This window comes from Ischnura elegans, chromosome 8 (assembly GCF_921293095.1).
Source record: "Ischnura elegans chromosome 8, ioIscEleg1.1, whole genome shotgun sequence".
Lineage (NCBI taxonomy): Eukaryota > Metazoa > Arthropoda > Insecta > Odonata > Coenagrionidae > Ischnura > Ischnura elegans.
This window is the reverse complement of record NC_060253.1, coordinates 24,538,888-24,555,383: the sequence shown is the minus strand read 5'-3', so window position 1 is coordinate 24,555,383 and position 16,496 is coordinate 24,538,888. Positions and strand designations below refer to the sequence as shown.

General features: G+C 37.3%; 1 protein-coding gene across 2 annotated transcripts in view; it reads right to left on the bottom strand.

Annotated features, from left to right (window-relative positions):
• LOC124164265 (splicing factor 3B subunit 3) overlaps positions 1-16,496 on the bottom strand; it is a 33,753-nt gene that overhangs the window by 10,753 nt on the left and 6,504 nt on the right. The window contains exons 9-18 of one of the 2 annotated variants that reach the window (XM_046541506.1): positions 14,195-14,350; positions 11,507-11,658; positions 9,542-9,697; positions 8,889-9,044; positions 7,897-8,151; positions 6,157-6,351; positions 4,784-4,918; positions 2,956-3,161; positions 2,070-2,189; positions 1,091-1,256 (exon numbers count right to left, since the gene is read on the bottom strand). In XM_046541506.1, coding sequence (XP_046397462.1) covers positions 1,091-1,256; positions 2,070-2,189; positions 2,956-3,161; positions 4,784-4,918; positions 6,157-6,351; positions 7,897-8,151; positions 8,889-9,044; positions 9,542-9,697; positions 11,507-11,658; positions 14,195-14,350 — 1,697 coding nt within the window. Of the gene's footprint in view, positions 1-1,090; positions 1,257-2,069; positions 2,190-2,955; positions 3,162-4,783; positions 4,919-6,156; positions 6,352-7,896; positions 8,152-8,888; positions 9,045-9,541; positions 9,698-11,506; positions 11,659-13,849; positions 13,899-14,194; positions 14,351-16,496 lie in introns of those variants that run through there. The other variant, XM_046541507.1, reaches the window with a different exon arrangement.

Genomic DNA, 16,496 nt, shown 5'->3' with positions numbered 1-16,496 from the left:
ACTGTCGAAATTCCAGGCGTACGTCTGCAACACCGCGCGACAGTATTAAAAAAATGCCGTAAATTTTTTTTCTTCATAGCTCCGATGCTCAAAATAGGGGTGCGCCTCTTACACAAGCTTATACGGTAATTTTTTAAATTGTTAATCCCACCTGTTATGCTGATCCATAATTACCACCATTCTTTTAATTTTTTTCCGAAGTTTTAGACTTATAGATTCTTTCCCACAATCATCATGAGAGTTGAGTATTTGTCTACTTAAATCAAGGTACTTCAAGAAGAATTGTAGTGTATCTTGTCGGGAATGGTTTTAAAATCAAATAACCTTTATCCCAGAAGCACACAATATTGAATATAAAGAAAAGGTTAGCATACATTCAACCAGATTTATTTCCACTCTAGCTTACCAGGCTGCTACAATCCTACCCTATATTCTTTAATTAATTCATATTTTTCCTTTTATTTTAGCATGCAAATTTAGTTATATATTTTAAATATCATGAAATGTTTTTTTCATCATCATGACCCGTGTAACTTGGGCAACAATTAACCTTTAGATGGTTATATTTGAGGAACCTTGTTTAGGTAATATAATCATAGACATACATTTTTATGGCTCAAAGATTGTTATTAACCAACCCAGGTTTCAACAAACTGTGTAACTTTCAAAGTCGAAACACTTCCATGAAAATGACACATTTTCTCTAAACAAGGGTTGATAAATAAAAATCTATGAACCATAGAACCGCTTGCCCATGGTTGTGTTATCCAAGACAGTAATGAATGGAAAAACAAAAAAAATGCACTGAATTAATGTTGTACCAGAAGATGCAGCTAAGCTGTGAAACCATGTTTAATGTGAGCAATAAAATTTTTTATGGAAAAGTATAAAGGGAGCTACAAAAGGTGAATGATAATGTGAATGAAATCATTCGCTGAGTATATCTGAAAAATTCACGAATGAACCATCATGCACATGATCATTCAGTGAAAATTAGAACATGTTCTATTTTGCTAGCATGATCACGTGATCATTCACCATGTATAGCGGCCTTAAAATATCAGTATGAAAAGAAGAGGCAAGTATGTACCTTGTTTTCACACTTTCTCAGCATCTTCTTCTTGCCCATATCGTACAATCGTAGCATCCGCCCAGCACCAACAAGCAGCCGACCCTGAAAAGGGCACAGAGCTCCAGGGACATCCTCGACAGGCGTCTTATGAACAAGATTAATTTCTGTACACTCTGGATTCACCCTGAAAAGGCAAAAATCCATTTGAAAAAAAAAAAAAAAAATAGATCACAAAAATCACTGATGATCAATTTATTGCCGGGAAGTTTGTGTCCTTCTGGTTCCAAGCAGAGGAAGGGAAAGGGAGGATTGGTTGGCAAAAACATGGGAACTGAAGAGTGTCTCAAGAGGAGTATGTAGAGGAAAGAGAGGAAAAAATTCACCAACTCTCCTAACGGAGATGTGCTGGAAAAAATAGGCTTGCCCAGGTTTAAAAGAGGTTTCTTTGCAAGAGCCACAACAAAATATATAGGTTCAGCACTCTCTTTTTCTACTGCACCATATTCATGACCTGACACTCGCAACTCGGCCGTAAGGTAGCTATGCAATATGTAATACATAGCTGTGTCTCTAATTTTTTAAAATAGAGATCTTTTTGGTGCAGCATTTTCTAACAATCATGTTTTACAATAAGTAATGTATTTAAAAAGTCTTCTGATATTCATGTCAATATTTTGTTTACTCTGCGGTGGGGCCCAGAATGCACAGCCTAATTGTCAGGGCACGTTGAATCATATCTGCATAGCATTTGCCGAGCATGTAGTAGTCTCTAATTTGGCAAGAGAGTATTATAAGTGTAACTACAAGTTCTTCTGTCGACAGCAACAATAGGGATAAGCTTTGCTATCTGTGGGAAACAGTTTCTGCACTTGGGGAGCTCAACTATTCAATTTAACTTATAATAAATAATAGAAGCAATATTCTTGCTTTTGAAGGGCAGAAGTGTGAAAAACAATATCAGATAAATACAGTTACCAGTTTAAATAATGTAACTCACTTATATGTATAGAGAAAGCCACCAGCAACTTGTCTTGGGTTCAGCTGGTAATCCTTGGCTACTCCTACCACAATGAACTGCTGCCCTTCCGGCTGATTAGCAAACTTACAAAGGGCTATGCTGCAAGAAAAATACATGATGGTTTCAGTCACCCATTCCAGCAATGGATGAACAAATAAAGTAATACTACAGCAAATTAAGATTTTTTTCTCCAAATTTGAATATTGAGATTGAATACAAAATTTAACCTTGAAATCAAAATTAAATATTGAAAAACTTAATGTCTTAAAAGACCTCAAAAAGCTTGATAAAAATATTTGTCCCACTTTTATACCAATTGAATTAGTTCATTTCTTGTATCCATCTACTTAGAGGCATTAATGGAGCATGACAACTCGGTTCCCCATTCATCAGAAATTAAGTGAAACATTTCACTTCAGAATGATCCATTGGTATCACCTTGTATAATATGATGAGTTTGAATGATTCAAACTTATTAAATTTTTTCGGTATATTTTAGTGAACAAATATCATCAGCAACTGGTATATAGTTTTTAGAAAAGCAAGTGCCATCTGCAGCCAAAAGTTCAAAGCCATATATTTGAGGCAACATTTTATTTTTTTCCTCAACCATTGAATGACAGGAATACTTCATAATTCGTGGTTTTGGACAATTATCCAAAATAGATTGTTTACTCCCACCCATAAGCACAGTTTACTTCATAGAAACCATCCATGATAAACACTAAAATTTTGAAAATCAGTGAAAATTTTACACTTCAAACTCATTCATAAAGGCACATAGATTTAAAAAAAATACGGAATTTAAAAATGAGGAGCACTTTCAAACCAAGTTTTTCAACATCAAGAAACAAATTAGGCTAACCTTAACGCAGCCTCGTTCTGAGGAAACCTTTCTATGTGAAGAGTGGAGCCATCGGATGGGTTGAGCAACCTCAGGGCAGAGGCCCATTGTCCAGGGCCAGCCTTTGGGGCTCCAAACGATGCCTCGGGAAGGTCCTCATTCAGAAACGCTTCTGCCATCTCACGAGCAAGCTCCTGTTCTTCCTCACCGGCTGCCTCTTGCATTTCCTACAAAAAGAACTCTTGTAATAGAGTATTGGGAAAAAATGGGCTTTGAGGATGACTCAGGTTTCCTAATAATTCAATCAAGGCCCCACCCAATTATTATTTTTCTCCAGGATCTTTAGGCCGTATAAGAGGGAGCTACATTCAGAGACATACAGGATTAAAATAAACATGACTGGATGATTTTGCTACATGGGGTGGCATTGAATCTTGAAAAATATGTATTAATCAGAAATTCTATTTTTACAGAGAAAAATCACCATTGCCACTTATGGCATACTTAATTTCCAATCCATGAAATCAACTTTTCAAATAGGTGAAATTCGGAATAAACATGACAGATACTGGTCTCCAAACTAAAATTAAAAATATTTAGAAGACTTTGAAAAAGATAGATAAGTACCTTTACTATTCTATCTTTTTCTGGTACTTTGCGATGAACCTGGGCATTTTCAGGGTGCCTCAGTCACTTGTACTCAAATATAGTTCCTCAAACTAATTTTCTCCCAAGATTTAGAGAAAAAAGAGGAGTACTTGGATTAAAAAATTCTTCCCTTGAATAACTAAATTTGAAGGGATTACTAGCCATACATATTCACCATTATTTAGTCATGTGCCATCCTTTTTCCAACACTAACTTTAACGCCTTAACTTCAGTTTTGAAAAAGTGGTTTGGTTAGCATGTGTAAAGGATGCTTTTCAGATTACACAAGAAATATTAGGTATTTAACACATGGCATATTTCAACCATGCGACTTTTTCAAATGCCCAATCCCCACATTTCCTGTCTAACAGAAGAACCCACCCACCACCTCACACTGCATTCAGAGGATACCTAGAGAAAAATCTTTGGGTTATTCTTCATCATAGAAAAATCTTCCATCTCACTAGGTAGAGTGAATTCAGTTTCATAAGTAGTAACTCGCATTACCTTCAAAATTCTCCCATCCCCTACCCTTCCATCCCTATTCCTACTCTGGAGGCGTTGTCTTGCTCTCATCGCAGTGATGCTTCCTTTCCCTTTCTCCTTCCACTATCCTCCCCCCTTCTCCAGGAACATGAGTGCATAAGTCTTGGACTGGGGAGGAGTAACCCATAGGGCCCACCCTGGGTAACCATTTCCAATTAATTTGGAGAACTGTGGACACCAAGATGCCACTGACAGACCTACAGAGACAGATCTTCAAGGATGGAGCTGTTGCCACGCTGAAACCCTCGCCTATTTCCCCACCCAATTCGTAGAACATCCTTCCACAGCTAATCTCATCTCAAAACCACTTTTCTATTCCTCCAAAATGTTGGTATATTTATGGATAGAAAAGAGCTAAGGACACAATTGAGATGATCTGAATTTTTTTTAGTGAGTTGCCTGCTTCATTAAGTTTCTGGGTTAATCAACAAAGGATCTCATTCATGATGGAACAGATCAACATCTCACCTGAAACACCTAATTTTACAGGTTGAGTAAATTTTTTTCTTCAACTCAACATGCCTTGAATTACAAATTGCTTGAACATTCCTACTAAATACCAGTAATTCCCCAGAAAGAGATGTGGAGGTGATGAGATAGTGAAGAAACACTCAGAGCACAAACAAACAGTGGTGAACAAACCCATGACAATTACCTCGGCCATTTGAATCCTCCTCTGCTTCTTAACTTCCTCAGAGTATGCGTTGTGGTCTGCTTCAATGATGATGAGGTGGGCTGACTCCTGATGGATCACAAATTTACGCGGTGTGTACTCCACTGGAAACGAAACCTAAGCAGAAAAAAATTACAGGAAATACTTATGGATGTCTAAAGCAATCAGTGATAAACTGAATTTCACTATTTATGATTAAATAGATGGAGTGAGGTGTTACTTTGTGGAGTATAGTAAGAGTAATTACACTTGCAAATGAGTTTATACATTGGTGATGGTTTTCGGGGTTTACATCGCGTTGATTCATGTTTTTGCGGACGATAGTTTCGGGCGCGTTCCAGCTCCCGTCTTCGGGTCCAAAATATACTTACTACAGGAAATACTTATGTACTTGAGTTTTTGTTTTTTTTTGGACCCGAAGACGGGAGCTGGAACGCGCCTAAAACTGTCGTCCGCAAAAACATGAATCAACGCGGTGTAAACCCGGAAAACCATCACCAATCAACTCACCGCGGAAGCCTCCGTAATAATTTGAGTTTATACATTTCAACATTTCTTATAACATTATCTCAATTGACTTCAATGATAAAAAGTCATTTTCAAGAGATACCTTTAAAATAATTCTGTATTGTTTATATCCATTGTGATCATGTAATCAGAGAGGAAGTATAAAAAGTAATTCATTGGCATGGTTTCAAAGTGAAAAAGCCATTTGTATCACCAATCCAAATTGTAGCAAAGGCAATGGCAATGTGCTCATCACACCACTTTCAGAGAAATATTCAAATCCAATGATGCTACTTAAAGAGTGACTAAACTTTTCTTATGCACTGCATAAACAGGTAACTTTGTGCGTTGTTGCATGCAGGCATGGAAAGTTATTAAAATAAAAAAAGGATATTAGCTACAAAAACTTAATTGACTAGACTAGGATTCGAATTCGTATTTCCCAAATTTCAAGCAGGTATACTATCAGTCACATCACCAAGCCATCATAAGAAAAAGCAATTTTCCAAGCAATCAGGATATTAACTCAGAGATGAAATCTTAGTTCATTAAACAACTGCAGACAATGAAAGGGAAAAATAGCAAATACAAAAAAAAATGTCTTCCGTATAAAGTTATTCTCTCACAAGTTTAAAATAAAAAAAAAGTGCCACTCACTTTTCATGAGTGGCTAAAATCAAAGTTCTGGTCCCATAACTCATTCTAAGTCCTAATTGAAAGAATGAATTGTTTGCACATGTGCAAACAGAAGAAACCATGAGAGTTCAAAGCATGAGGCTGGAGAGCAGGATGAGGGATGGTAGTCCAACAAAATCAATAGATGCCTACATTAATACCTAAATAATTACCTGGTTGAACACAGCTCCTAATTTCTCCAAGGCAAGAATCCTCAAGGTGTTAGTCGAAATGGCCACAATGCCCTCAGGACACTGCTCTGATGAAAATCCAGATGCATGCTCCAAGGCCTCATATGACAGTGGTGTCAGGTGGAAACGACTCTGGTAATAGTAGCTGAGCCACGATCTGCTTGACATGGCCAAAACCTTTGAAAGGAATGAAACTGATCACTTACTACATCATAATATTACAATGACATTAAATATTTATACATGTTCTAATTGATTATGACATAATTTTTGTTACGTTTTTAGATGATTAAAGTTGAAGATATTTTTTGAGCAAGTATATTTGGAGGAAAATAAAAAAAGCATGTTATAAAACTTTAAGGTAGTTTATATAAAAAACAATAGAACACCCTGTCTTGGATTTAAATAGCATCATTCTGGCACTCAGGAATAAGGTTCAATTACAGTCAGACTAAGTTATTAAAAGCATTGTTGTAAAAGGAAAAAACAAACTGAGAGAATCAAACTTTTTCGACATACTTCTCAAGGGCGGCAAGAAGGAAAAGAAACAAAATTCGAGATTCCAGAGATTACACAAATGCTGCACTCCAGGTAATGGATGGAATGCTAATGAGAATGTGACAATGCAAGGAAAATAAGACTATGAAACTTGTTAAAAAAAAGGCACATTTTTTTAATGCCACTGATTCACAAACTATACAATGGCATGGTATTTGGAGGAGGATTGACGGAGTACTGAACTTGAATATCCCTCCACAAGGCACTCAAGCAGGGATCGCACTATGAAAAATCTCTGCCACTGCTGGGATTTGAACCTGTATCGACTGGGTGGGAAGCCAGCACTATTGCCACCAAACTAACACAATCCCTTGACCATTAAGGATGTAATGCACTCATGCATAAAATATTGCATCTTCTTTTTATAATAACAGGAACACATAGCAGACAACAGAAGGGCAATTTTACATACCATATTTATCTGAATTAAGTCCCACTTTTTTCCCAAACATGCCCATGGTAAAGGTAAAAGGGGGACTAGATTCAAATGCATTTTTTAAATTTTTTCCCGAAACTTAAGTCTCAAAATTAGGGAGGAGACTATATCCGGAGAAATACGGTAAATACTTGAAGATAAAGGCACAGATTTTTATCGCTATTCCATATTTTTTGACACCACAGAAAATTTCAATATCAACTTCACATTCCCGTGATATATCCAGAGAAAATCGAATTCCCAGAGAATTCCTGGTTTTTCAGAAAGATTACTGTTGATCATCAGCATAAATATTGAAGACATTTGGTGAAAAGCAACATCTTTACACATAAATCAAGATGAGTGAAATCGAAGTTTTACTGAAATGAGATCATAACTAATTAAATAGTTGCAGGAATTCTTCTCAGGTTCTCAACCAGGTCAGGTATTCCATGGCCGACTTCAGATACTCGACTTGTGCATCATCTTCAGGGCAGATGATTGTTAAATTGAGGTTTTCGATCGTCTTATAGACTCCCGGGCATAGGTACGTGTAGTTACTGAAAACCTAACTTTGACACTCTTCTGCCCTGATAGTTTTGCACAATACGAGCATCGAAAGATCAGCCATGGAAAGGCTGACCCAGTGAAGAACCTGAGACGAATTCCAGCAAAGTTTGACTTTTGTTTCCACACCGATAAAAATAGGTTTCAAGAATAACGATTCCTCCACTGGAACACCCACTCACCGCATCGCTCCCTTGCATTCGAATTCGGAACAATTTCACAGGTCTCGATCCCAGGTAGCGAGTGCGAGTGTCGGCAAGATCACCAGAGACAGGGTCAAGCACAGTTCGGAGCAGCACACCGTTCTGCAAGCCAATGTTCAGGTGAAGGGCACCCCCACCTCCTCGTCCTCCTTCTACACCCCCTCCCATCTCCACCATGCAGAGTGATTCGGCAGCTGCCGGCAGTGCCTGCATACTAAGAGGAGACAGGCAGTCCTGGAAAGAGGGACAAGATACACTTTGTTAATTCAAAAACAGAGACAAAGGAGAGAGCAAAGACTATCCTCAGGCCTGGGTGATAAATCACAAGATATCAAAATACAGTAGACCCTCACATAACGACAGTAATCAGTCATATTAATTGGGTGAAAACAAAATGGCAAATTTGAAATATAGAAAGAAGCACGCATTAAATCAGCACATATCGTACATCAAACATATATGCAAATGAAATCCATCTTAATACAAGGGTCTACTGTATTTAAATTTTTTGGGACCCAAACACTGAGTTTGGTGATAAATGATTGCCAGATATAACAGGCCCCTTTTTAAATTGGGTCAGATTTTATAATCGGTCCTAATATTTAAATCAGTTTTCTTTTAGTTAACTTATTCCAACATGGGAGGTAGTGAATATGCTATGCAGCAGTCAACTCCCATACTGAGTGAGAGCTCCGAGACATTGTCTGAGAATGCATCCAATGACAGACCATAGGCAGTTGGCATCTCGACCATGAAGTTCCACAAGAAAAGAAAAGTCAGCAATTTCATCAACACAGATTTCTTTGAAGGGCATGGTTTCACTGCAAGGTAGTAGTGTCACATGTAATATTGTGTAGAACAGATAATATTTTTCCTCTCTATCTTAATCAGGGTGAAAATTTCATAGAAGTTTCTTTAGGGTAACACTGCACTACTGGCAATATATTTCAACGAGATTTTAAAATACTTACAGAGGGGTCAAGGGAGATAATCCGCACTGTGTTATCCGCAAGTCCAACGGCTAGAAAGCGAGACTGCTGCTCCCCAACTGGAACGTTTCCCAGGGCCATGCAAACCACATCTGACGGCATTTCCTTCCTCTCAGTGTACTCATTCAGTTGTCCTGTCTGCACTCCAACCAGAACAGAGAGAGTATGAACACAAACACATTCTAATCATTTTTTCAAGTACCACAGCTGGATGATACCACTATGAAAACTTTTATTGGGTATAATTTAAACTATATGCTTTACATAGAGTAATTTGATGGAACCAATCAATTACCAGATAACTTAATATATTAATTAAGGCGGTTTTCAAACAACCCATCTGAAATTCATTTAATTTTGTTTGAAAATCAAGCAATTAAAATGAAAAATATGATAAAGAATCTGAACCGAGAACTTATACCAAGAATTGAACCAGAAAAAATAACAATTAAAATGTGGAACCAACAAGTTGTACTTCACAGTTTTGTATATTTAAGAATAATTGTCATACTTAATGGTTTTCAAGGAGTCATGCACAACCTGATTAAATGAAAAGTGAGCAAATTTGAAATAAGGATTAAACAGAGTTAACTATATAGCATTCCACCATTATTTATTATGGGACAACAACTCACCGGATCCATGACGAAATAGAACAGCTCTCCTCCAGTCAATGCAATCACAACCTGACGTTGATTGACAGCACATTTGACAATAGTTTTCTTGCCTGGAGCCTTCCATTCATTGACTCGCTTGTCAGCACGAATGTGACGAATTCCATCAGGGTATACCTAACCAGATAGAAATAATGATACATGTTTGCACATCTGAGATTTACAAGCAATAAAGTATGCCTAAAATGAAAGTACCATATGGTTCATTATTTCACTTATACACAGAAAGCAATGGGCTCAGAAGGAATAACCATGCAGGTAAGCGGATAACTCCACCCACCCTCTCATCACCCCAACATGGAGGGAGAATACACCATTTGCCTGCACTTGGCTTCACAGCAGGGAAGAGGCATGGGAAAAAAACATTGTGCTATGCTAAAGATGGGCACACAGCCACATTCAGTGACTGAAAGCAAGTTTACACATTTATGTAACATACACATAGGGGAGTAAATGAATATAATACACTTTAACGTTGATTTCAGACATTAGAATTATAAATATAGCCTATATTTAGAAAAAAACTGCCTCATCACTCAGTTACAATGGTGGGAATAAACAAAATTTAATTTCTTTATACACAAATATCAATCTCTAACAGTGCGTTTAAATGACCAGGTGCACAATTCAAATGGTCAAAGTTATAAGAATAACATCTGAATTTCCCATGAATTAAAGTATACTTATACTATGGTACTAGTAGATGCTGTTTAAAATTTGGCTGGTGGTGGCATACAGGGCAAAACAAGTACACAGGAGCAGAGTAGCAAATACACCCAAAAAGAGAAGCATAAATTTTGAAACTAAAACAGCTGAAGACATTTCAAGCAATAAAGAAAAATTTAGGGATATCTTCAAAGCTTCATTATCACGGAAATATGTAGCAGTATTTGTGTATTGCTAACGAAGGCAATGTGCTACCCTTTTAAGTTGTGATGAAGGCGCAATTGAAGTAATATTGGCTACTGAGGTGGGTCAAAAAAATAGCCGACTCTATAGTACAATCCTAACAGCATTCAACATTTGGGTAATCCAGGATTCCCACCAAGGTAGAAACTCCATTTCTGCCGACGTTTTGTGCTCTGACTCGGGGCTCATCCTCAAGGCTGCTAAATGTCCTTTTGAGGAAGGTGGTCTTCTTATCAAGATAAGCTGGAACTTGGTAAGCTTGATAAAAAGGCCATTTTCCTCAAAATGACATTCAGCAGACCTCTGGTTGAGCCCAGAGTCGAAGCTCAAAACGTTGGCAGAAATCGAGTATTTAACTAGGTAGGAATCCCCAGAGAAGTTTACCTGCATAATTCGAAAGGAAAGCATCATATCTTACTTCAGTACTTAAAAGTCACTTTTTTCAAACAGAAAGACACTGAAAAAAATGTTTTGATTCATCTTCCACCATTTTGGAAAATTCTGAAAAAACTAGTGAAGAACAAATTGCATCACAGTGATGAGTGAAATAGAAAATTATGATTACTCTACACAGCAAGAAGATTGTTTTTTTATAGCAAGTAAACCTTCCAATACTTTAAGATAAGAATATTAGGCTACTTTGTCAAAATAATACAATGAGGGTAAAATAAATAGCATGTTTCTTAGGTAAGCACATATGTATTTGAAATTCTGCTGTGGCAGGGCTGCAGTTAGTGTGCCATGCATGCACACTGCATAGATGATTTGGCGAGCAACAGATACCAACCCACAACAATTTATCCTGTAAACATTTTTTTATGCTTTTAACCTGCCTCCACAGATTGAGAATCCCTCCAGATAAAAGGGAAGGCCAAAAGTAAAAATAAAATTTTAACAAAAATTCAATTTGGTCTTCTTAATATCAACTTGCATACAAAGGAAAAACACCTCATACTACATATTTCACATATTAGTTCGAGAGAAAGCATGATGCAAAGACAAAGGGGCATTTCTTACCTGCACAAGAGCATCATCGCCCAAGGAAGAACAGCACAGAGTGGGTGTTGTACCAAGAAATCCTGAATCCGTCACTTCCTCTACCGTCTCACCAATGGATAGTACAAGGGTGGCATTCACGAAAGACACTATGATGTACGCATCATATTCCTCTGTCAAGGGAGAGAACAACCACAAAACATATTCATCCAAATTCATTTGACGAGCACAGACTGCTTTCCATATATATTTACAACACATCAGGACATTTTTCTACCATTTATGAATGCTAATTAAGACACAAGAAATTTCAAAGATGAAAAATCATTCACCTTAACCTGGACTCAAGCCATTAACCGCCAGAGATTTGGCTTAAAGAACATGACACTTGATCTTGAACGATTCCAAGTATATTAGCAAACATTCTAATGAGTACACATGATTAATACCAACTTTCCATTTTTAATTTCCCTTTAAGTTCACTGATTTCCTGTACAAATTTTTTAATTTTCCTTAATCCATTGCAAATCAGTTGTGTACAGAGATCACATTTCTCATAAGGGGAAGGGGGAAGACTAGACCCCCTAAAATCCATTAAGCCTGTTAACCGCATGTTATTTTGATTCCCTCGCCATGATATTTTCTGGCACATCAAACAAGATTCCTTAACATTTCACAGATAACAACCCTGCCTCATGAATTTTCACGGTCCAGGCAGGCATAATTACAGTGGAACCTCGTTAAAGCGAGTACGGGCTATAGCGACACCCCCGCTATAACGAGAGATAGCCGATGCACCGTCAATTGACCCTATAATAAGCGTGTTAAAAAATTCGTTTTTACGAGACCCTTTCGGTGTTGGCTCTCGCCATAGCGAGGGTTTCACCGCCGAAAGACTTTCATCAAGACTCCTTAACCTCTGTAATTGCTAGCGATCTGTTAGAAATGAAGTTAATGGAGTGCTCAGTCTCAAATTTATGTGGTAAACTGTCGTGCGATAAATATAATGATTGACGAAACAATGCTTTGCACGATTTTTATTCAGTGCGGCGCATATAAATTGTTTGAATAGTTAGTCGTTATTTGAGTAAGGAAATTTAGTGATGCAAAAAAACATCGCCTTTCGCCTGGATTTATGCTTACGTTTATCGGATAGATGTTTATCTGTCGCCGCACCACTCCTGTTCCTGTATATCTGTTCGCAACAGGTATATTGGCTATTATTTGCTCCACCTCCGGTAAAGCGACAATTCGCTATAGCGAGTGTTTATTAGTGCACCGTGGGGTGTCGTTATATCGAGGTTGCACTGTACTTCAATTATTTCAATTTGTGAAATAGTCAATGTGGTTGCACCCATAGACAAGGGTCTAATGACCTTCATTGTGCTTGCGTTATCTACAAAACTTTGTTGTGGGGAATTGGAACTGTAGTTGGGCAGCCATGCTGCCCCTCACTACCTGTGAGGGAAAACTCAAACCTTTAAGTTTGGAGACATGATTTTCTAAAATGGATAGCTCAATTTTGAAGGGTCATGAAATTTTTAGCCACAAAATCAGAGTAATTTTGTTTGCTAGGGCCTTAAATATAGTTCAAATCTGATTTTAGAATTTCAAAGTTGGAGTGATCACTTATTTGATGAGAGATGACATCATCGCCAGCAAATACATGTACTTTACTGCTAAGCATCCTCGCAAAATCAAGTATCATGTGAAGAGGCTTGAAGTGTATTCTTTTACCAGTTAGGCTACCATCCCTCCTCGCAAAAAATTATACTTACCTAACTCTTTTTAAACAATGAAGGCTGAAATGGTAGCTTAGCTTTTGAAAGCACAAGGCACAATTTAAGGGGAATCAGGTGAGTACAGGATGAAGCTAATGAACATCCCTCTTAGCACTTTGGTGCATTTTTAGATGATTCAGTTAAGGACCACTGCCTGCTAAAATTATGCATAACAAAAAAGCTAACTTTTTATGACAAAATGGTAAATTTCAGCTTCTCAAGGAAAACTTGTGGATGGTAAAAAGTAAAAGGGGCAAAGGAAAAATTACCAAAACCATATAATATTTAAAATAGGCACTTATGGTTTAATTGCAATAAGCTAAACATACCTGCAATCCAACAAACTCATGAAAAAAACCTTGAACTTCAATGTCTATCATTATTTAAGTATGAAATAAAAATCGTATAGTTGAAATAATTTGATAGTAAATGGCTATGAGCAGACTGCTTGAATCTTCTCAATTACATAATGCCAATCCACAAGAGAGGGACAATGGAGATTGGTACCATCACTATTATGATAGACCCACAAAACATTTCTTATTTCTCCCGTAAAATGATGGGAAACTAATTCAATCCTCACCTTCCAAGCCCAAAAGGAATTCTTCATCAGCCAAGTAGTTATAGTCAGCCTGTAAGAGAGATTGACTGGTGTTTGATAGATTTTATCAATTCCACCAGATTAGTAACTTCCATTTAAGATTTGAGTTACCTTTGACATTATAAATGGCATGCAAGGAGAAGAAATTCATCACATATTTTTAGTGAATTCGATTTATACTTATGGAGTATTCGTATTACCATTGAGGCATTGCACAAAACAATAAAATTGTGCTCTACAGTGACTTTCTCAATGCCCAAAAAAATGGCATCAAAAGGATATACTGATTGAGGATGGGAAAATATTTAATGACATTTCACAGCCTACCATCAGCTCGGCGCTTCACAGTCCATACAGCGTTAGGGTTGCCTGGCAGCTCAGACACAGCCATCTCTGATACTTCCAGACCATGACGAAGAACTCTTACAGAGGACCTTGGACCCCGGCCACAGAGAAGATAGAGCTGCGGAGTGTCTTCATTGGCTAGAGAGGAGAAAAAATATAAAATTAGCCTTCAGTGTATAAACATGAAGCACTCCGGTCAAAAGATACCATATTTTCCCAAATATGTATAGTCGCCCAAATATTTGAGACTAGACTAATGGAAATAACTATCTATTGCAAATCACGCCTTGAAGCTTACGTCAGCTTAGCCGTGGCGTAAAATGTTGTACTTTAACCAAAAACTGAAGATTAAAGAATAAATCTCTCACTAAAACAAATTTTAATTAAAATCTTAATTTAACCAAACATTTAAGAATAAATCTCTCATTCCAAAAAAATTTCAAGGATTTATGGACCCCATGACCCAGGAATTTACCCTATTTTTTTCAAAATGAGATAAATATTCCATGCATTACCAAAAATATAACAATGGCAGCATGTTTGAGTGCAAGGCTCATTGCACATTTGGCCTGTTAAGGGGAGCACAAGACACTCTTCTCAGGAAGCTCACTGCTCACCTTTTCATGCCGCTTGAAAGGTTCTTCTGATTCATTTTCTGGGTATTGCTCTGAAGAATCTCAAATGACTCTTATCGTAAATCTCTTTCCTGCATTTTCCTTACATCTTGAGTGAAAGAGGGTTGAAGATGCTTATGTATAAGTTTTTGCCATCAGCAAATTTATGAAAATAATACCAGACCAATGATATTACGACACAGAAATGAAAATTCGTTCTAGCACAAACAACTGAGATTAATGGGGGAAAAGCATTTTGAATTGTTAACATGATCATGAAGTTTTGGAGAGAATATTTTTATACAATGAAGTTTTTAAATTGGTCTTCATCTCTAAGCACAGAAGACAAAATATATTGTCAGTCTTCCATGAAAGATAATATATGATTAACGTACCGGCAGAAATGGTAAGTTAAATCACCTGTTAAGTATTATTAGTCAAAACTCAGTAAGGAAAATTTCTAATTTGTGAATACACTAAATTATGCTAAATTTTACGTTAAGTTGCAATGAGTTGCATACCGACTGGTTCATTTAATGGCGTACCTGAGTGTGTCCACACTTTGTTAGGTAGGTAGATCAGTTCCCAGCAAAAGGATCTTTTCTAAAGCTATCACTGCCATACAAAATAAACTTTCAGAGGAGAGAGTTACCCATATTTTGTTTCTGAATGCTAATATGTGATTGATATGATATAAATATTTCTGTGAGTGATGTAGGAAATTATGCATTTCGAATGTTCGCTAAATAATCCCCCCCTCACCACCTTCCCCTCCCTTTCTTCCATTCCCCTCTTTCCCCCACAACCCAGAAATGCTTTGCTTATCGCTAGTCCCACTGTGCGAGTGGTCAGCGTAGTGTGCTGTGAGCGGTGAGGCAGTTCACCAAAAAGAGTAGTTTATGCCACCACTACTGTGTTGAACTCCCTTGTTTCAAAAGCAGGGGCTTGTGACCCTGTTAAAACTGAAACATATTACAGTCAATGCCTTTAAAGATGCGTTGATATACAATTCTTGAGACCAACAACAGCAATTTCAACCAGTAACTCTTAACCGTAGGTACTTTCCGAAGATCCATCAAAGATTATCAACAAGTGCATCAAGCACATATGTTTAGGTCAAGTATTTTGACCTAAACATAAAACTAGATGAAAAAGGAATAAATGGAGTGGTACATGGCTAGAAAATGCACTAGGTATGTAACATCCCGATACACTGGGAAAATTGAGGCATTCATGCATAATTAAACCTATCATTATCCTCCAACACTGCGAGTTTCTTTTACATTGCGATTTTCTGCCGACATATAGCAATAATTTGTCACAACAAATTACATGAGGATCGTTGCATCAATTTCAGGTCCACTATCCGAAGAGGGGCAACTGTATCATCCATTTTTCTGTAAACTGAATTATACAGGGTAAAAACCTTGAATTTCATCATCCTGATGTCTCATTTTTAATATCCCAAATAATAATTGTGGCACAATAGCAACAGGAAAACTTACTGAAGAATAACAGCACATAAACAAGTGACAATGAGTGGCTAAATCATCCCTAAAAACAATGTTTACATCATGCACTCAGTGTATTTCCCGTCTCAATGGCAGATTAGGCACATATGATGTCACGCTTCGCTTGGGCAGAGTTGTGAGTGTCTTCGCACAGTCGGC